General features: G+C 33.4%; 1 protein-coding gene across 4 annotated transcripts in view; it reads left to right on the forward strand.

Annotated features, from left to right (window-relative positions):
- SOX5 (SRY-box transcription factor 5) overlaps positions 1-23,616 on the forward strand; it is a 990,465-nt gene that overhangs the window by 598,224 nt on the left and 368,625 nt on the right. Inside the window, exon 2 of one of the 4 annotated variants that reach the window (XM_082419736.1) lies at positions 413-510. The exons of 2 other annotated variants lie outside the window; for them this stretch is intronic. In XM_082419736.1, the coding sequence (XP_082275862.1) occupies positions 473-510 (38 nt within the window). In that variant the 5' untranslated portion in view covers positions 413-472. Of the gene's footprint in view, positions 1-302; positions 511-23,616 lie in introns of those variants that run through there. One more of the 4 variants, XM_082419735.1, reaches the window with a different exon arrangement.

Here is a 23,616-nt window from a genome sequence, read left to right on the forward strand (position 1 = left end):
GTAGCAAATGCATTTTCAAAAATCATATTGTGTGTGTGTGCATGCGTGTGCGTGTGTGACTTTTATTATTTAGAGGAGAGAGTATGGGAGACGCGTTAAATGAGTTGACTTCTCACATTCGGTGATGTCTGGAAGGGAGAATTAAAAGGAAAGGACAGGCACCCTGAGGTTGTCTAGTGCCTTGCAGCCCGAGAGCGTGCGGCTGGAGGAAGGGGGAGCAGCCCGACCCGCTGCTGGAAGTGCGCTACCCCTTTAAGAGACTGGTCAAGGAGTCCTAGGAGAGGGAGGGGGGAGAGAGGGGAGAGAGAGAGAGAGAGAGAGAGAGAGAGAGAGAGAGAGAGAGAGAGATTGAGAGAGAGAGAGAGGGAGGGAGAAAATCAATTGGTTTAGAAGGTTTGGACTCACTTGACAGGTTCAGTTGGAGACGATCATAGGTGGCTGCTGTGACAAAGGGAAATTGTGCTTTTCCAGCATGCTTACTGACCCTGATTTACCTCAGGAGTTTGAAAGGTGAGTAGTTTTTCCCCCCTGATATATTGAAGTGCAACTCTCCCATTTTACAGTAGTCTCTGAATCCACTGGAAGATGCTCCCTTAAAACGTGTTTGTTAGAGAAGCTTTTAGCTAGTGCTTCTGCAATCTTGTTAGCTGATTTTTGTTGATTGCCCAGACCAAATGGAACTGATTTGCAAAGTCTCCGGGATTTCTGCTAATATTTTTAGGCTACGTCCTATAACAGGAAATTAAATGAACATTAAGCATCTCTCTCTCTCCCACTCGCTGCTTTTCTCTTTCTCATTCACTCTCTTACTTTCTTCCTTCATTGATATTTTTCTCCCCTTCTACACCTTTTTAAATGCTTTTGTGTGCAGAGTGTTACCATTTTCAACATCTCTGTCTCGTAATTTCTGGGGTGACAGAAGGTTTTAGTGGTGGTTAAAACGGAGGCTATAAGTTCCTATTTGATTCTTCTGTAAAACTTTGGAAGCTGCTCAGTAAAGCACATGACCTTTTGTTGATATAAGAGAGCAGATTTTTTTTTTTAAAGAAAATTTAACATCACAGGAATCTATTAGTACATTACTCTTGAAATGTCAAAAAAAAAAAAAAAGAAATGGGGATGATCCCTTTCTAAGTTTTTAGTGGCCACTTTTTGCACTGTCTTAAGCTGAATTTTGATTTATTCTGTTTTCCCTTTTGCTATGATGGGAATAAGTTTATTTGTAATCAAGTATTTCCTATTAGAGAAATATGTGTAATATCCTTCCATTGGATGTTTTTGCAAGTAAAGCAGGGCTCTGAAAGAATTTTAGCCCTCTTCGTGTTCCTATAAGTACACATTGCAGTTTTTAAATTTGAGTTCTTATCCTAGCATAAGTTCATTTTTTGGAACTATAAATAGAATTTTGTTTGCCATTAAAAAGAATTCAAACTTTGTATTCTGTATGGTGAATTAGAAAAAAAAGCTAAAAAAAGCCAGGATGCATGATACCCAGGCTTTTTTTTTTCATTTTCATGAAAGCTACCTTCTGTATAAACATTTGTTGTATCTGACTATGCAATGCAAGCTAGGTGCTAGACCAGCTGGTTAAAAATATGCTAAGTCAAGCTGTTCATCGCTCAAAAGACTGAATTTGATATGAAAAGACGAAAAAAGAAAGGACAAAGATTAAAACATTCTAGAAGTGAAGCAATGGAAGAGAAGAGGGGTATTCAGAATAAAATAATGCTTGAATGTGGTCAGCTATTAGAGAAACCAATATCAGATCAGGGGAGAAAGTAAAATAGCCAGCGTATATACTTTAACACTGTCTTCTTTCTTTCATTTCCTCCTCCTCTTTTTTTTTTAAAAAAAAAACTTAAGGTGCATCTTCACCACATAATTCCAGTGAATGGTTGAGCTTTCTTAACAGTTTTGAATTATTTTTTTCAAAGTTCTATATATTAACTCTTTAAAATAGTTAGCTTTTTTTTTTTCTTTTTTTTTTTTTTGGTAAACATAGCCTGTTTCATATGTAGGTATTGAAGTTATTTATACTGGAACATACTACTGCTTAATACCATAGTGAGTTTTCTAGTATGTGCAGAGCGACACTTAAATGATAGTATTCTTCAACTCTATACTTTTCGAAAATAAAACTCTGAGTCTGATTTGTAAGCCTGTTAAATGACTGTTCTTATAAAAAGGTAGTTACATATTAACAGGCTGTAGCCTATTCCTTTATATAGGCAAGCTTTCCTGCTGTGAACTTTATTTGTATTTTTTCAATTATCTCTTTTTAAACTAAACTTTTCCCTTTCCTATTCTGATGCTCAAATCTCTTAACATTTTGTTTTTCCTCCTGGTGAGAATTTCAGTTTTTTGTCACCCAGAGGCATGCTTTTCTAACTGCCTAATTAAATAAGCAAGTGATAATCAATAGAGTTGTCAGTAGAGACAGCATCTCTGGAAATATTAGTAGCTAAAATAATTTTGAAAAATGTCCTACAATATAAAATTTCCGAATAATTTCCCCTGTGGTTATAATTGGTAATACATACAAAAATCTCAGTAAATCATTACTATTTGTTTACACTGAATTTGTGTGGCTGAGTGTATCTGTAGTCACCCACATAGAGTATATATCATGCAGACTCAATATTGAATATTTATATTCTCCAAAGTAGGTATATATACTGTAATTACACTCTCATACATAGTCAGCTTTTTTTGCCTTTTCAACTATCTGCAACTTTCATTGAATATGTAGGTCATTTCTATCGAGTGTTAAGTTTTTATTCTGTTTGCTCACCTGATATAGATGAGTTGTTCACTCAAACTTAGTCAGAAATCTGAAAAGAAGACTTCTAAGTTTCTATATGAAATAGAGAACATTGCTCTGGAGGACATTAATAAGTTGCTTGGGGCTTATGTATTTTGGAAGTTGTATGTGATTTTTTTTCTAGTTTCGTCAGTAGTTTTGTCTATCTTCTATTATCCTTTCCAACCTGTAGACTATTTGAAACTTTAAGGAATATTCAAAACTTAAATGTCTGGATCAAAATTGGGATATAGATTTGTTATGTCTGTATTATCAGCCCTAGAAATGAACATGATCAATACTGTCAGACTAATAAACAGTTGTTAAATAATTCAGAAGTAGTAACAATTTCATTGTCTGCTAAAACATATTCAGGAGGTAAAGCAAATTGAACAATGATTCTAAAAAGTAAAGAAGTTGAAATATTTTATTTTTACTGTCAAGCATCCCTAACATAACTGATTATGATTAATGAAAAACACAATTCTCAGGTGGGAGGTGAATAGGCAAAGTATGCTCTAAGGAATTATTTGTAAGCAAAATCTTTTAGCTCATACTATTTAGAGGAAACATAACTGGCAACATGGTCTAAATGTTAGTAATAGTGTCTAGAACGAACGCTTGGACTCTCCGAAAAAATTTTAAATGAAGACAGTGAATTTATATATTTACCTGAAAATAAATAATAAAAATTGTAACTAAGGGTTTTTCCTTTCAGAATACCATTTATTTTTTCATATTCTTAGAATGAAAATATTTAAAATATTTGTCTTAAATATCAATATCAGTTTGTTTCTGATGAATGAAAAAAGCATTTTTTGTTACTATCAATAATATTGTATTCTATTTTTCCTTATGTTTATATTTATCCTATTTGACTGTAATGTAATTGTTTTATGACCAAGCTACTTGTTACACTTTCTGATTGTTTTATGTTAAGAGACTTAATTAAAAAGCAAGTATAAGATGATTGCTTAAGAAGACAGTCTATAAATGTCTAGAAAGAAAAAAAAAGTTGGGCTTGAAGGTAGTGGGATGAAGCAAATTAAGCTTATAATAGCACCTATTTGATGGCTTCTCTCAAAACGGGTACAGACAACACACTGCCAGTTTTCTACATGTTGAAGGGAACACTACAAGAGTAAAACCTTCTGCAACAAAAACTTACTATTTACTTTATATTCCCATCTAATTTATTTATGACCATATAGACTAAGGAAATAATTTTTCACATTAAGAGACTTTTAAGTGTTTTTCTGAAGAAAGAAATATACATCAGGTACTGTGAAAAATTAATTTTTAAAATTACCATGAAAAATCACTGTTAATGGGCTGCAAGAATATTTCTGACATTAGCAGTACTTTAATTACCTAGAGTTTGGCCATAGTAATAATATATTTATCACCTGGACAGATTCATTCAGCTTGATTAAAAACTTTTTTTTAAACCATTGTGCTCATGAGTGATAAATACATTCAAGTTAGCAGGTAACCCCTAGGTGTGAATCAAAGGAAAGTTGTCTGCTCACATTGTCACCTAATGGCACCTGTAAACCTGTAAGTTTGATATTATGTTTTCAGGATGTTCTGATATCTGCCTTTGTTCATTTTATTTATTTATTTATTTATTTTCTATTACCTTGTAGAGGAAAAGGTACCTACAACTGATTATAGATTTTAATTACCATCCCAATAATTTGCAAGCTAACTGAGCTAAGATATTAGTTTGGAAGGCAGCTTGCATGAAGTAGTGGACAAACCATACTTCTGTCACACTCACACTGGAGGACTGTCCTGAAGACTTAGCAGGCGATGCGATCTGACTGATTACCAAGAACAATTAAGGGTTAAATGTCAGGTAGTTCAGTGTTTAGCAGGTTGATAGATATAGAAATGTGTTGATGTTATGATTACTTCACACGTTGATATGTTCTTATGTTTCTCAAGTATAATCAGCATACAATAATGTATTTACCTGTGCTTAGGGAGCTTTTAACTAAAGTCTGTATATGCACAATACCTGAGAGGCAAATAATAAGGCCTGTTCTAATACTTGAGCACATTACTCCTCCATAGAGCTGGAAGCTATTTCAAAGGTATTACATTCATAATGCATTTAAAAAGCCAAATCACATTCATGGTTAAAGTCTGATTTTTATTGTCTGTTCTCTCCACAATCAATTCTCCAGCCACCTAATGAGTATGTGTATAATGCAGATGTGTATTATGTATGTTGAATACCTCCCTTTCTATAGACGAGTTAAATAAATATAACTGATAGATTTTGGTTTTCTTCCATAGTTTGTTACTCATTTATAATTTCAATGAGTTTTAACAGCATGGGAAATAAAATAATCTGGATGTTTCTCTTGTTCTAACTTATATATAGTTTAATATGTCAGGTTTCTGACTCAGATGATGGCAACTCAGATAGAAATATGTGCAAAGATTTAACCAAAACATGAAATATCTTCCTTTTAAAGGAAACATTTTGTTGAACAAGAAATGGACTGAAACATAGCAAATTCTTTCTTGCTTCATTCATTCTGTCCTTTTTTTCTTGTCACTGATTGAGAGCATTGTCATTTACATTAAATATAAAATTTGAATATTATATAGATGAACATGATCGAGTGATATTGCTGGAGAAGAAAAAATTTAAAGACATACTATTTTGCTTCAGCGAACAGTGTTTATTTGGACATTCCTTAAGAGAATGCCTCATATTTCTCCACTTTAATCAGGAACTAATAATGGTTCAGGAGGTGACCTTTTCATCCTTTCTGACTTCTGTGTTTTCTCCTGCAGTTTGGAAACTGCACTCCCTTCTCTTTAGCATTATCTATTCTTCTCTTCACTTACTAGTTGAGAGTTCATACATCTCTGGAGATACTGTGGCGTGTGGTTCTGCTTGTCCAATAGGGGGGTGTTGCATTTCTCCACATTCAGTATCCTTTTCCCTCGGAGCCTGAGTGTAAAACCTCAGCAGTACTCCCTGCCTTTGCCAGCCTGAGGAGTCAGAGACTCAAAGTTGTTCCCAGCTCTTGCGCCTTCATTGTAGAGCTGCATTCTGCTCAGTGGGCTGCCGAGAAGGACCAGACCGAAACAAGATTTAGAAGAATTCTGGTGAGAACTGTTTATAGGGATATGGTATTTTAAAAGAATGTAGTAAACAAACAGAATTGTGGCATAAACAAAGATAATTAGCATAAACAATGTCGTTTTAGGACAGGTGGTTTTAAAAAACAAACAACAAAAAACCCAAATATGAACCCAACTTGAATGCTGCCAGTTTGGAACCACTGAACCTTAATCTGTACTTCATGAGAATTACCCAGGTTTGTTGATAAACTTATTAACATGCTTTTTCTGTTTCTTTTGTATCATTTTCCGGTCATTATGCCCTTTTGTCACCCAGCTTGAAAGTAATCTATTACAAGGTAGTTTAAGGACTTTTTACCCATAAAACATGACAGAAGGAAAATTAAAAACAAAAGCTTGTGGTTGTTCATAGACATTTGAAATCAGTATCGAAGCTTAAATCAATTCAAAACTGAACTCAGCTCATTGTATTTTAAATCTCTCTTGTTATCTAAGTGACATTTCAGTCACTTGGCTGTTTAGTATTAATACATTTACTTTTGTCTTGCCTCAGAATTCAGAGATTTCTTGCTATGGCTGAATCATCACTTGTGTTATATGTGTATTTCCGAGGGTTGCTTATGTCTGCTTCCTATTTTCTCTGTAACTTAGTGAAGGCGGTACAGCAGTGTATAAATGTAGTTGGTGATCAGGCAATAAGAGGATGCTGACTATTGTGAACCACGTTCTTTAAACCTACTGTGCTGTCGTGATGAATTTTCGTCTGGAGACATTTAGGTTTATTACTAAATGACATTTTTTCTTAATGCCTTCTACTGAAATATTTTGACTTAGATGAAATGTGGAGTATGGTGAACAGAAAGCTGTTTATTTTTCTTGCATTCAGGACCAAAGTTCTTTATGGAAATTTAAAAGATTTTTTTCTATTTGTCTTCTCATGGAGAATGGGGACCAGGAATTCAAAGTAGGTAGTTCTAGTATTCTGTAGCCCTTCTCTTAGCTGAAATGAAAGCATTTGTGAATGAGTTTTGGTTTCTTGGAGTTATAAAGATGTGTGTAAACTAGTAAACCATGTCTCATTCATGTGCTATGGAGATTTCTCGTACTTCAGGGACAAAAATAATTTGGCTACTAACGAATTAGGGCTACCTGCCAGTGCCAACACATACTGTAGGTAAGAGGAACACTATAAAGAAAAGCTGCTGGCAGCAAATCCCTTGAAACTTTCATATGTAACAGTGTTTCTATTTCTGCTCTTCACATCTTTGAAAGAATGTGTTTTTTAGAAGAGAAAATGTTAAAAAAACAGAAGATATGATGTTTCTTAAAAATGTATTAGTAGCTTCATTTTTAATATTTCTCATTGTAGAGATGCATAGGATTTTATTATGTTCTGTGCACATGTACCTCCCCTCTCCATCCCAGTCATTTCTGTGACATTGAAACCTAAGAATCAGATGCATTGAGAGTAGGTGTAATATGAAGAAATGGAATTTGCCGTATAGGGCCAAAAAAAAGGCACCCTTAAAACCTTATAAGATTTTTATATTGGCGCTTTAAGAGAGTTAGATCAGTTGGGACACAGCAGCAATTTCATAAAGGATGTGTCCTCTCCTTTAGGGCTTCAGGAACATTATTGAGAAAAGAAAGGAAAGAGTTAACCTGCTTTGCTTGTTGATAAATTTTTTAATCTAGTAGTAAAATAGGACACAGGCCCAAATCCTGTTTTCTTGGTATATTTTTAATCAAAATTTATTTTAAATGTGGTAAATTATTTACTTTAGTACTGATTTTGGTTTTGTTTTCTGTTTTTATGTGAATTAGGATGATGGTACCAAGGGGGTAGGTTGTTAGAGTTGGTTGTGAAACTTTCAAATATCTGTTGATTTGTCATTTTAAACAATTTTTATCTAATAAAAGAGCATCCTAATGAAAAAGAAACACAGTGAAAATGGAAAATATGTCTTCACATAAGAGAACACAAAATGAAAAAGTAAGGTTTTATTTATGCTATTAATTTTTCATCCACAGTTAATATAGGTTGCTTGATGAAGATCTAAAACATTTTTATTCTAATTCTGGAGTCAAGGTATTACTTGTTTGCTTACAATTCTTCCTTTGGGTTATTTACCCTGAGCCAGAGTTTGTTGGGCAATAATTTACAAAGTCCAAAGACTTTTTTAAAACTCGTTTCTCGATGTCCTTTTGTTTCAACCCCCATTTAAAAAATTTGCTGTCGAGTTTCGTAATATGTTTGAGAAGCGTTTGCAGGAAGATGTCATAAAATTAATGCCAGTATTTCTTCTTTTTTATCAGCACTACAAGGGATCTGTGTTGAAGATTTGTTAGGATAATGTGTAGTGAAAGGAGTGAACTGGTAATCAAACTTCAATTTCTGATTCATTCACTAATTCACTGACTTTGACCTTGAATGAGTGATAACTGAATATACAATATCAGATTCAGATTGTCATCTCCCCCATAGTATTATCAGGGTGTGAAGAAAACTTTTATGTAATATGCGAAGTCCCATTAATCAAACAGAACACCTTGGAATGGAAAAACAATGATAACAACGAATGCTATTTCTGAGACAAGAACTTCTATTTCTCTCCAGTCCTAAGCATAATTAGAATTTGGGAAACAGAGGAAAATGTATTGTTTTTAGAGCCCTAAGGACTGTGGGATGTAAATGTGGTAGTGTAATCATTTCTAAGAATTTTAGCATTACTGGAAGAATAAAACGGATCTAATTTGACCTATAAACAGTTTAGGAATATTTAATGCTTTAAAAGCATTCTTCTAGAGAAAGAAGAGCATCCAGAAGCTCCTGATAATCAATTTAAGGAGCAAAGTAAAGGAGCAGACGATATAGACTTTCAAAAGTAAATTCAAAGATAATTGGGTGTCACTAAGAGTTATGTGAAGAATTTATTTTGGGGAATGTAATAGTTATACACATATACACATACAAAAGTTTGGAATTTAGGAGAAACTTTTTCGCCTATAGGGTAATGAAATTTTGAATAAGTTGATTTTGAATAAATCATACCAAATCCTGATGAAGCTGCAGTGTTGGGGAGAAAATCTTGAAAGGAAGAAATATTTCGTAGAAATACAAACAAAGCCCATTCCCACTTTCTCATTTGCAGCACAGAATCTTATGACATGAGCTATAGGGACATATAATAATATTCAGCTTTAAAAATCTGAAGGTGGTATTGTAGTTCATATTTAATGGAAAATTTGCATTCAAGAAGGCTAAATCAAGATACGCTTGAGTAACATTTGGGGATATTTGAGATTTTGGGTTGGATTAGAAATTTAAGTGTTAGAATATTAAGGCATCCATATAAAATGGCAGTGTTTTGGTGGATTTTTAGTATTTCTCCTAAAGCATAGAATAATTTCCTCTTTTTTGGTAAAAATTTACATTTGTCAATATCTTCATTTATTTGTTTTTGGAAGTATAACCTAATAGAAAGTGTTACTAGCTGGGTGTAGGATCTCAAGATCCAGTTCTTCCCTGCATACTGAGAAGAGATTTGGGGTCTTAGTGTATGCATCTGTAAAATTCAAAGGTGGGCTAGATAATCTCTAAAATCTCTCAAGTCTAAAATTTCATCACTTTGAAATACATTTGAAAGATTCCTACCTCCTCACTCTAGTGGTCAGGATTCTTGCATTTATGCATCTATTTGGAGACAGAATATATTATACAACCAGCCTTTAACATGTGGAATCACTTCTCAGTTTCCCTCTCAGTGGAGTGGTGTTGGGCAGGAACATGTAACCATAGTATATTTTAGGAGTTTTAAATCTAAGTACTATGTATAATTCTTACTCAGGATTAAGTGCTCAAATTGCTATGAACTATTTTGAATTTAAGTGTTTTGAAAGATAAGATTCACATTCTATGTGTTTGAAACTCTTAGGTGCATCAGATCCCTATCCTCAACTATTACAAATATTGTGAAAAATGCATTATATATGGATTGCTAAACAAGGCACTGTGGGGGAATATGAAAAGCAAGAGAGTGGCATTTTAGGTCAAAGAGCTGAAAGTCTATTTATAAAGATAAGATAGAATTAAAAAAAAAAAACTAGACAGTAGAGCATTAGGACAACAGGGGGGCTCTGGACATTGTATGTCTTTATATGAATAAATAAAACATTGGCCCGGAAAGTGGCAAGATCAACTAAGATTACAAACAAGTAGTCCAAAGAAAAATTTTAAGTGGTTCTCAACATAAATTAGGTAACTATTAGCATTAGCATCAGGCCAGCCAATCTAATATGCACTAATAGTTGGCAATCTCAAGAAAAATGTTAAACCCTATGAAGCAAGAAGTAGAGGAACAACCAATGAAAGATGCATTAAAAAGCTATATAATCTGAGAGGGCAGGCTTCACATACTGCTAATATCTTACGTTCGGCAGATTGCGTGCTTTATTTAAAACCAGTGTTTGATAAAAAGTGTAGTTATACCATCAGTAACATAATCTTTGACTGCATATCCAGTGACCTTCCGTATTATCTGTACTTTGAAAATATGACTGTGGTATCAGGAAGTCCCTGTACACATTAGCTGTAAGTTTTAAGTATAGATTCGTATATTTGAGATAACATAGGAATGGACTAGATGTTAAAATTAATTCTTTGCTTAATATGATGTTGAATTTTTTATTCTATTCTTTTTCTATGGTATTTTTCAAAATTTATTGCAGATTTATTTTTTGTAAGTACACACAAATTGAGTTAGATGATAATATATTTCTCTTCTGAGCATAATCCTTGTTTTACATTTTATAACAATAAATATGAAACATTGCTAAAGAGAAGTATTTATCAAACTGTGCTACACAGAATACTATTTTTTAAATTAAAAAAAATTTATTAATTTTTTTATTGGGGTAAAATTGCTTTACAATGTTGTGTTACTTTCTGCTGTACAACGAAGTGAATTAGCTCTATGTATACGTATATCCCCTCCCTCTTGAACCTCCCTCCATCTTTTTAATTTAGGAATAAGGAATGGGTGTTATTCTCTTATCCTCATGGTACAGGTATAAAGATTGTTTAAAAAAAAGAAGTAGAAGAGAGCCTTATTGAAACAGAACTACATTTAGAGGGAGGAAAATGTGCAAATTTCCTACTGTTAAACAAGAAAGAAAATCTGGAAGTCATCCCAGTTGGGCAACTTACTGCTAATATATTTTATAATCCATAATTTAGTGATATACAAAGTTGGCATATGTTCCTACAGTTTCTAAATCAAGAATTAAAACTTTGTGATGTACAAGTCATTTAAATTTGGGGGGTTTCAGTCATGTGTCTATAAAATGGGCTTTAAAATGAGTATCAAATTATTTATCCTCTGATGCTAATGAGGCATCTTAAACTTATTAAAATTTATAAAAATATTTGGATGTCTCTGAATGCAAGCCACTGAATTCAAACTTTGAAAACTAGGTTTAATTTTTGACGAATATAAAATGGTCAGAACTTCAATGAAAATTATATATTTTTGTGTGATATTTGAAAATTATTTTGGCATTTAAAAAAACCTGTAAGAAGCTTATTGACTTACTTTTTTAAAATTTGTAGTTAATACAACTATAATTGTTTTAAATGCACTTATGATTATTGATCCCAGGTAACTTGTACCTAAATAGCAGCAATATAGCTATAGTTTCCTCTGACTGCTTACTGCTAATTATGAAATATCCTAAAAGCACATCTCTTCCCATTTTATATGTAGGAAATCTGATACACCAAAAGTTGTTTTTGCATGAATCCATATATCAAGTATTTAAGTAACAAATTTGCTGCTTTAACATATTCCTATGCTTTAACCTATGCAAATTAAAATTCATTTATTTGTGTATAATCATAAAAATGAATCATTGTATAGAACAAATTATTGGGCAACAAAAAAGTGATTTTCTGTTAAAAAAAGGTCACACACTGTTGATTTTTAAAGTAATATTTGTACAAATATTTTGAAAATTAGAAAATATTAAATAACGAAGAAACTTATCTATGCAAATCATAGATTTTCATAGTAAATGTAACATGACTCATTTTGTATTAGCTACCTATTCCTTTAGACAGGAGGTGAAGCTTGGGGAAATTTATAGATTTCTTTTTATGGGCAGCTGTATAACAAGCAAACAAAAACACCTCAGAAACAGAACCCTTATTTTTGATATAAAATTGTTTTCCACTGATAGTATCTGTTGGAAGCCAGAAGCCATCCAAAGTGCTGATACCAATTTAAGAAGATGATCTTTTGCCTTAATTATACATCTGGGAAATATTAGCTGAACATTTTGTGGAGAACAGTGAATACCTTATTTGCCAGTTGTCTAAAATGCTGCTAATGATCGACATAGTGCCAGTGTTTTGATGGCTCAAACCTAGGCTGAATATGAATACAAAGAACACAGTTGGGGGAAAAAAGCGCACATTTTATACGAAACAGATTTCAACCATCTGCTTGGCACTTAAGTTTGCGACTATAGGCGATATATGAAAGAGACCACTGTCCACGTTATGAATGGTATCACTTTTATTGGTACCTTAGAAAAACCATAGGATTTTGAAAGCGTATATAACCAATGATTTTCCTCAGCTAAATAATGAAAGCAAGGGCCTCAGCCAAAATTTTGTTCTCTCCATAATCTCTTCTATGTCAGTCGTCTTTTCCTAGCAAAATGGATTTCGCTAAAGTAGGTCTTAGGATATTAAAATATACCAGGCAGCACTATGCAAGTGGCCCTTCCGAGGAGCGCCCCAGATGGTTATGAGATAAAATACTGTTTGCTTTAGGAATAGGTTATATTCCTGAGTCTGTTGCCTGAGTACTGTGGCGCATGTCAAATCAGCATGGAAGTTAATGGTCCAGAAGCACTTCTGATTTTAATGCTTTCCCATTAGTTCTGAATTTACAGTATTAAATCAGACCTGTACTGTTTCATCACTGGTTCAGTAAGGGAAAATCATGCTATAGACAGTAAACTATAAGCGAAATCTGATTATTTGACCCATTTCATTTACTTTAAAGGTATGGGAGAAATTCTCAATAAAAGAATATTGGCAAATATTATACACTAGAAGTCTGTAAATTTATAGAGTAGGTGGCAAGAGCTATTATAGTCTGGTACTTAGGACACTGTAAGCAAAAAATGAATTTTGGACTAAGTAATTTGATGTATTTTCCTTATCTGAAGTATATTTTGTATTTTAAATATTAGGAAAATTGAGCTATTAGAACGTGTTAGCTTATTGATTTGTCCACACTGTATGAATTACCATAGATATATTGAGACCTTTTTAGCTTTTGAGGAAGAAGTACATGATTTAGTGAAAAGTATAAAGAAATGTTCTCAGAATCCCCATGTATCTGTGCTTTCCAATATGGTAGCCACTAGCCACATGCCACTATTGAGCACTTGATATGAGGCTGATCTGAATTGAGATTTGCTGTAAGTACAAGATACACACTGGATTTTTGAAGACTTAGTTTGAAAGAAAGGATGTAAAATACCTTACTGAGATTTCTTAAATATTGATTATGTGTTGAAATGATAATATTTGGATATATTGGCTTAAATAAAATATGATTAAAGTTACTTTCACCTGTTTCTTTTTACTTTTTTAGTGTGGCAACTTGAAAATTTCAAATTACATATGTGGCTCATATTTGTGGCTCACATTATATTTCTATTGGATGGCGCTCTTTTATCCTTTTCTGTGAAGGGAGGGAAATTAAAACTTCTATCTGTGTCTAGATTCTAGTAGCTCACAGCTCAGTAGGGTAGCAATATGTCACAAAGACTTAAGTTTTTATTAACTGTCTTCCTTCTTAGCTTTCTTCTACAAGAAGGTGAAATTTTATCACTTTTAGAAAAGCCCTCATAGTGACACTGACTTGCACAGATGTTTGTATCATTTACCCAATGAATATTGTCAGTTTCTCCCAACTTCTGTGGAGTTACGGTGGAAAAGAAGATGTTTGCTTAGGGATTGTTTAGATTATTTTAGAGATTATATGTTTGAAAGGTACAATTGTATTTACTTTTATGAAGTGCAGTATATCTGTAGTTTCTTCACTGGGTTTAGAGAAGTTTGTGGTTGAGTAGGAAAACCTTCTCCTTTTGCATCCCAGCTGATACTACTCGCAGTTTCTAAACCTGACCCACAACATGTGATCCAAGCTCTTTCTCTATAGGTATAAAGATAGCAGTTACATTCAGTGTGTATCTATTATGCGCCAGACAGCCTCACAGAAATCTTATCTCCATTTTATGAATGAAGAAGATGAAACAGAGAGAGTTGCCTAATTTCTCACAGATAATAAGTGGCAGAACTGGGGTACCAACCCAAACAGTCCAGCGCCAAAGACCTCACTCTTAACCACCAAATTGTACTAGTGATCTCGATAATAAAGTGCTTTCATAACTTTATAATTATTATTTATTTTAGTGTCAGAAATGTCTTCATTCATTCAACAAATGTATTTCATATACCTACTATACCAGGAATCATTTTAGTTGCTGAATAACTCATAAAATTATAGACACTATAAATAAATAACATACAATGATTGTGATATAAACTCCTAATTTCTCCTCTCTGAATGAATTCATTCATTCATGGCACAAAGTGATGTGTGCTAGGTGGTGGATATCCAGACATCTGGGCAATTGAATAAAGGGTTTCTTGGTAAAGTCAACCTGGAACTGTTTTTGATAGATACTAATTTTCAGTGCACATTATAGATGGAATTCCTTACTGTGAGAAGTGTAACAATATAAAATTTCTCATATATCTCTTTCTCAGGTCCTTTACTGTGCGCTATATATTGAAATAATTTCTTTATGGGACAGTCAGTGCCTTCACTCAGAAAGTTTATCTGATTAGTTTTTGCTGTCTTAATTAGACAGGAAGCTTCTTTACCGTAATTTTTAAGTATGTCAGTGTTCACATCTTATATGGTGATTTTATACGGAAAAGTTTGTGATGAATTGGGAAATAATGATATAATTAATGTGATATTAATCCTTTGATCTAACTTATAGCCATGACATACTGATTTTATTGGGTAGCAGGCAGGAGTGTTGGTGATTTTGAGTAGAAAACTCAATCAGGTATGTGACAGGTAAAAAAACCTGCAGATTCCTGGGAACAACAAGGCATTTGGGAATAGAGATGAACCTTGTGGTTTTACTACAGAGATTTTTCAGTTTTACCATTAAACTTATATATGTTAATATAGATTTGAGTTGTTCCATGGATCTCTGTTTTAAGTCTTGGATCTTTTAAGTGTTTTTTCCATATGTAGATATGGCTGCGGTTTCTGGTTCTTTCTTTGATTTCTTGTTACCTTACTAGCTGTAGTTACTGGTGGGCCTTGGAATTAGACTGCTAAAATTTATTCTACAACTTCACCACTTATTAGCTATGTGAGTTTTGCAAATTACATAAACTCCCCATGCCTTAATTTCTGTACCTGTGAAATGGGGATTATAATAATTCCCGCCATTTAGGCCATTTAGCTGCTTAAATAAGAAAACATATGTAATTTAATATGCTCAAGAAGTGGACATTATTTCTTCAAACAAGTTTTAATCATGTAGAAGGAATTCCAAAAATATTTCACATAATATGGCAAATGACATTGGACTGCATACTAATACGTAAATATTAAGTACTTAGTAAATAATGTTGAAGCCAGTGGTTTGTACACAATTTATTAGAACTTCAAGTACATCCTAAAAGGATTGAAATATAAAAAATAAAATATTCATGTCATAGAATCACTTATATTTTACATATTATACAAATATATTAAATATATTTTATATAGAATGTATTATAATATATACATATTTTATGCAGTTATATATTATGCATATACTATGCACACCATATATATGGTTATGGAAGTGTGTGTATAGATGTATAGACAGATAAAATAAGGGAAGAGAATTATTTCTAAAACCTTGGCGAAGAATAATTCTGTTACCTGACAGTTACAATGAGGTTCATGTTTATCATGTTCTGATAAAAAAAAAACTTACCATTTTATCAGTAATCGCAATTGTTTTATGGGGCCCTGATGTCTAAGCGAGTGATTTATTTTATGACTCCTTAAATTGTCTTCAGTAGAAGTGCTGCAGAAGATTCATAAGGCATTCTTCACATTGCCATTTTTAGTAGAGACTAGATAAGAGAAAGAATGTTCAATGATAACTAACTTAGTGAAGGAAGGCATTTCTATAAGTAGCTAAACTAATGTTTGCCAGGTATGTAGATTTCCTGGTGAAAGGATACTGGCAGAGATCTAAGAAAAGGCTAACATGTCCCTTAAACTATCTCCTTTAAATAACAGTTGTTACATTCAGGCTGTTGCTAAGAGATGAGGAACAATCACTTCTTGACTGAGTTGTATTCTTGCCTAGATTGAGGGCACTCCCACCTCTGTCCTTAAATTGACTCTAGATTTAGGACTACTTAGAGACAAAGCAGAAGTTTCCTCAGGAAACACTTTTGGATCTGCTCAAGGACCTGAAGAGCATCGCATTGAGACCGTAGAGTTTGGTATAGTACAACCTTAGGGGCTATCTTCATTTGAAGCATGTTAAGGCTGTCTGTTATTTATTGTCCACTCTGATGACTGTTTTGTTTGCATATTTTGAACAATCCAGCACCTCATCGGGCCCTCTGGGTTGATTACACTTTAAAAATCATCCCAAATTAACTTAATGGGAAATTAACAGGTAATTCTATATGCTTTCAGATGATTTAGTAGTACATCTATATTTAGAGTGATGTAGACACAGGAACATTCCCATCTTGATTTATTCATTGAAAAATATTTGGTGAATACTTACTATGTGAATAATTTGGCAACATGAAAGTACACATCAATGTGAATAAAGGAATTGGAGGGAGTGGCAAAAGGGGGAAAGAGTGCAGGATAAAAAAGATACCTACAATTTATCACTTTATCGATACAAGAGTATCATTTAAAAGCACTGCTTTTTTTCCATTTGAAAACTAAAGCATTGCCCAAACTGATGGTTTTGGTTTAGGCATACCTGTTTTAGAACTGCTCTTTATGACAACATTTAGGCACTTACAGATCATGATGGCAAATCTAACTCATAAGCCTGGAAGATTTTTGACGTTACTGTGTTACAACTGAAAATATCCTGTTCATCTAAAAAAATGCCACAATTATTCAGAGATATAAAATTCTTCTTAATGTTTGCTTTTATTTCAAAAAATACCAAATCTACAAAAACGTTGAATGTGTAGCACAATGAACATTCATATACCTTTCACCTAATTATTAACTTCTGGCCCCTTTGCTTTTCTTTCTTTCTTTTTTTATTTTGAAAAGAAAGTAAGTTGCAGGCTAATAGTGTTAAGAACTAGGACATTCTCCTACATAACCGCAATAACATCAGCACATCCAAGAGAGTAACATTAATATAGTAATATTATTTGATATAGTCCATCCACATTTTCTAATTGTCCCAATAATGCTGTTTTAAGCCCTTTTTTTTCCTCTTTAAATCCAGGATCAAGTCAAGCATCAGTTACTGCATTTACTTGTCATATCTCTCTAGGTGTCCTTTATTTTTTTAAATTTTTATTTATTTATTTTTAACATCTTTATTGGAGTATAATTGCATTACAATGGTGTGTTAGTTTCTGCTTTATAATAAAGTGAATCAGCTATACATATACATATGTCCCCAGATCTCTTCCCTCTGGCGTCTCCCTCCCTCCCACCCTCCCTATCCCACCCCTCTAGGTGGTCACAAAGCATCTAGGTGTCCTTTCATTGTAAATAATATCCTGCCATTTTTTGTCTTGACATTATTTTAATCTCATATAGTTATCTCGCAGTCTGAATTTGTCTGGTTGTGTCCCTGATTAGATTCAGATTAGATACAGATTTTAAAGACAGGTATTATACCATTGTCCTTTTTTTAAAATCAGTTAAGATTATAATTAGATCTGTCAGAAGTGGCTGCCTTCAAGTTCAAATTTTGTGTACCAAATTCACGGGGACATTTATTTTTCCTTGGCTTAGATTTTAAGAGATATAATCTGTCGTCAGAAAACTATCCAAACCACGGTGATTTGTCTTATAGAGAGCTTGGTACTTGTTGATACTAGTTGAGAAAATAGGACTTGTTTAATCCAAGAAACCATCACAGTTTATCTACAAAGTCTACTCTGAAGATGGCCACAAATACTAAATTTTTTTCAGGTAATAATCTAAAAATATTGATTACAAAGTCTGTGTAATAGCACTATAAAAGTATGTTTTGTTAGATTGGAATTCATACTTATAACTACAGTGTTCTCTCTTTATGAAAAAAATGCTAGAAGTCAACTACCTCAGTAAAACCAAATTCAACTCTTTTCCTTATTCTTCATTCACCATTCCCACATCTTGAAAATCAGAAATACTCTTTTTAAAGTTTCTAAAATATTTTTTAAATTTTGGAAAGAACTTAGAGGCAAGTATGAGCTTTCCTTTTCTGTTTTAACTCTACTACTTAATAAATATGTTAAGATTATGAAATAGAGATCTTTTTGTTAGCAGTATTTTCCAATTCTCCAACTGCTTTCTGACATAAAGCAGTTATTCAAACAGAGGATTTAAAAATTTGAAAATTGCCCATATTTAGAAGTAGAGTAACAGGCACAGGCTCTAGAGTCAGATGCCTGTGTTCAGATCCTGGCTGTTTATTTCACTATGTGATATGTGGCTGGTTACTTAACCTCTCCAAATTTCATTTTCCTCTTATGTAAAAAAAATTTTTATGTCTATTAAGTAATTGAACATAAAGTGCTTAGATTGGACCTAGGATAGTAAGCACTGAATACATATTAACTGTTATTATTGATGGTGAATTGTCAATATTTGATTTCTGAATGGCACTTGAGAGAACAGATTTTTAAAGCAACAGTAAAATGTGCATTCCTTCATGAAATATTTACTGAATACTTTGTATATACTAGACAGTTCTAGCTTCTGGAGATTTAATAATGAACTAGACACATATGGCTCTTGTCCTCATCAAGCCTATAGTCTGATAGGGAGACAGACATTAAGCAAGCAGTTGCAATAAGTAGAAGCAAATATTGTGAGTGGAGAAGTAAGTATGTGGTGTTATGAAGACTAATCCTGGTCTGTGTGTTAGAGCCTTTTTGAGGAAGGGTGAGACTTAAAGTTGCAGAATGGTAGAATTTTCCAGACCTGTGCAGTCATATAGGTCATTAGTGTGGCTCTAGAGTAAGATAGCCTAGTTTACAAGTTTGGTTCAGTCCTCTGCAAAACAGATTCCCTTGGGTGAGTTGTTCAGCCTGTCTGTGCCTGCCTCAGTTTCTTCATTTGTAAAGTGGAGATAGAAATAGTACCTACCTCATACGGGTGAAGATTAAAAGAGATGATTCATGGACAACTCAGAACTGTCCTTTTGACATTGTAAGTACCCAATAAATGTTGGCTTATATTAATTATCAGAGGATTCAGTTTGTATTATACAGAGTCCTGATAACACCAGTATAATCAACTGAAGGACCTAAAGTGCCTTAAGTTATTCCTTGTGAGTGACTGTGCCACTTGTGTGTTGATTTCCTTCAGCTTTCATTCTCCTTCCCCTGTAAATGGTTACAGAGCTGTCTTTTGTAGGTTTATAGTAGTCCGATCTTCAAAACATAAGTCAGAATATCAAGCTGAACATATTTATATTTGTCCCTGGTGTGTTAATAAAAAATGGCATTTTGTGAGAGCAAAAAATAACCTAGTCAAATTACTGCAGTCAGGTAAACTTTAAAAGGGTTTGAATGAATTAAAAATGAAGCATTCTACCAGTGTTCTTGGAAAGTTTATGAAACAAAGTCGGCTTTACCAATGTGAACAACTTAGCCATTTTCTCTGCACGTTGCACGTTGCCCTCCTCCCCACATGACTCAGTAACATAGTTACATTTATTGGTTGTTTACTTACTTTTAATGCCCTTCATTCCACTAAGGTTTGTGAGGGGTGAGAAAGGGAGTTCCAGAATGGATGGTTTGAATTGAAAAGAGACGTTGTGTGGTTGGAATGAGGATGAGTGGAGAAATTGTAGGGAAGTTTTGGTTTCGAACAAACTGTTGATTGTCACTTTTTATTAAATGGAAATGCTAAAGAATAATTTAATTTGATGAAACTGTTAAGTTGTTATTATCCTGCTAATTGATGGAATCTGATAAACTTCAATGCTTTTTTTTAACTGTAGAATTTCCAAATATGACATTTTCAGTTGCTTCAATACAAGTTGTCATATTATATTAGGGTTCAAAAAATAGTCTTTCTAAAAATTGTTTTCAAAGGTATTAGATATTCTCAGGTGAAAACATGTATGTTCATAAAATTTAAAAATTGTTATACAAGTATACGTATCATGACATGTGCTATTTAATTATATTCTCTGTTGTGACCTTACTATGACCAGTTGGATTTTGTGTTCTTGGAAAGGTTAGGTTTTTTTTTTTCTTTCACACCGTTCTTTAATTTCACTTCTTCTGTATTGGATATTCGTTGTCAAATGCTCAGATAAAGGCCACACCCATGGCTTGTGAACTTTGACTCATACTTTGAAGACACCTTAATTATTTAATAGGCTACTCAGTATTATTCAGCTCACGATAAAGAATTTAAACTTTTGTTTTAAATTAAGGAGAGAACATTAAGGGTAAGAGATAAAGGAGCAACATTTATTACCTTTTTAAGTTTCTCAACTGATACTTTTGCTTTTGTTTTTTTCCTTTTATATTTATATCATGGTCTAATATATAACTTTGCTTGTAACATAATTTTATATGATTTTTGTAAGATTTTTGTATTAGTTTGTTGATTTTACAAATTTTAAGGTGAGAGTAATCCATATTTTGAGGAAAATGAGCCACTTTAAGAGCTGTACTCTGTAGGGTGATATCAAATTCTCTGTTGATTGTTTCACTTTGAATTTCTACAGTACATCTCTCTGAAATACATTTTTAATGTTAAGCTTTTCTATATTTATTTTATTTTTTAGAGGGCAGATTTTTAAAAATATTATCAGAAAACCCAATCAATTTATTATAATTTATATTGGATATTATTTTAATAATTACATTTAGTTACATAAATTAGTAACACAACTAATGATTATGAATAGGCCATTTAACATAATAGTGGGTGTTAGAAATTAAGACATTTATATGATAGACAGTTTTCTTTGGGGTTTCTGACTTTTAAGTGTCGAAATTTTTACTTGTTAGCTCTTGCTTGCTACTTTTATTAGGTATAAGAACTAGAACGCTTAAAGATCATTGTCAGAAGGACAGCTACATTTTTCTTCATTGAAATTCAGGCAAATGAAAAGGCTGTCTTACTGTATCCATGAGCAGCCAACATTAATTTCCTTATTTATAAATGTTTTGCATATGGAGTGAATATTGAAAAATCAAAAGAACAGCGTTTATTTTGCTTTATAATAAATTTATATTTTTCTATACTTTACCTATGTTGACTTAGAGATTAATAAAAATGCATAAAAATATTTTTTAAAGGTTTATAAATTCAGATGTCTAATAAGTATATTAAAGGGGAAAATTTTTATGCATCTTCCCAATGTCAGTTGGAGAGCTTTAATATTAAAAAGTTCTATTTCAGTTAAATGTGGCTTTTCGATTCCCATAAAATTCCTTGGCCACACACAAGTACTGAGCTCCATTAAGGACAGAAAAGAAAATCCACATATCTGCTTCAAAAGATCCTTCTGCTAATAGATATTGAATCTCTGAGAGCTCAATTTCCTTGGCTGCTAGGACTCATTGCAGGTCGGTCGTGTGTTTTTCCTGGTACCCGGCCCTACTCAGACTTCTTGGCTTTTACTCAGTATTTTCTTGGGCTGATCTGGCTTCTCTTCAGGTTTTTCTTTTCCCCTGGGAGTCATACTACAGCCCAGTGTCCTTCCTCATTTGCCCAACGGATTTTTACTGCGGAGCTCAGCTCCATGACTGTTAGATGCCCTGGTTCCATCCTCTCCAGCTGTTCCTTGATGCTCTGGTTACTTTGGAGTGCATTCCACAGCCATCTAATGGACACTAAATCTTTGGGGTTCTGGAAAATGTAACACCCTTTTGGAGACAAATGAATTTCAAGGTGAGCTTCTTTGTGAAATCAAGTGAAATCAAACAGAAGCACTATTTTGCTGATTTGTCAAAGATGGATTTTTACATGATAGTTTTTTTTTCTTTGCAACAAAATATGGATGATATAACTTGTCATTAAACAGTGATGGAGAGTGATTTGTAGGTATTATATAGCCTGTGAGGTAAAACGGGAAAATTAAAATTACTATTTGTAGTGATTATCATCATTTTAATAAGGTGAAGTATTTTCCACTAATTATGGAAAGCGTACTGTCTCAGATCTTAAGTCTTTTAGCCCTACTGGTATACATGTGTGTATGTATGTATACATGCATATAAAGTAAGAAAGCGAGATCAAGAGTTAGCAGGAGAAGAGAGAGAGGTGGTGACTTGGAGACAAATACAGAAAGCAATGAAAAATGAGAGGGAGTGCCTTTAGTAAAATACCATGAATTCTTCACTGAAGTGATCTACTTTCAGTGAAAAGGATAACCCTACTTTCTCTCACACGTAGAAGTTATCAGTGAACCAAGAACCTCCCCAAAGAGGTTATGCAGCTTATTTTAGGTGAATTTGAATACTTGCTGTAATGGTTAGGGACAATGAAAAAGGACTTTGCTAATTTATAAGAATTTTTGATAAAGTTGATACATGTAATCCAGACTACTATCCTTTTGGAAAAAAACAAAGCAAGGAATGTCCAGTTTTAAAAATCAAGTTCTCAAATTAATTGGGATTATTCTAATTGTTATTTGTATAAGCTAGATCCTTTGTTTCTTCTTCACTTTTTTGTACTGTAGATAATAGAGAAGAATCATGGGGTCCTTCATGGCATGCAACAAGAAGGTCTTTATCCTATTGACTAATTCACTAAGTCCTCTTTGAAATAGGCTTCTTGACATCTCCCTCTCTTCTGAACTTGGTGAATCTTCCAATCTAAGTTTTTGAGAATTGTAAGCAGATCTCATGGGCAGCCTTACCCATCCTCTTTGACACTATTTTTTTTTTTTAAAAATCACTCAAGCCTATCATCAAAATAACGCTTCTTTTGGTAGGCCAAAAATGGATGTGGTAATGCTTTGAAACAAAGAAACAGTGTGCTATAGAAAAAAAGCATAGGGACTTTCCTGGTGGTCCAGTGGCTAAGACTCCGTGCTCCCAATGCCGGGGGCCCGGGTTCGATCCCTGGTCAGGGAGCTGGATCCCACATGCCTGCTGCAACTAAGACTTCACATGCCACAACTAAAGGATCCCACATGCCACAACGAAGATCCTGCATGCCACAACTGAGACCCCGTGCAGCCTAAATAAATAAATAAATAAATATATATTTTTAAAAAGCATAGAACTTTTTTAAAAAATAAATTAATTAATTACTTTATTTTTGGCTGCTTTTTGGTTCTTCGTTGCTGTGCGTGGCTTTCTCTACTTGTGGCAAGTGGGGGCTATTCTTCGTTGTGGTGTGTGGGCTTCTCATTGTGGTGGCTTCTCCTGTTGCAGAGCA

This window comes from Balaenoptera physalus, assembly GCF_965194825.1.
Source record: "Balaenoptera physalus genome assembly, chromosome: 13".
NCBI lineage: Eukaryota > Metazoa > Chordata > Mammalia > Artiodactyla > Balaenopteridae > Balaenoptera > Balaenoptera physalus.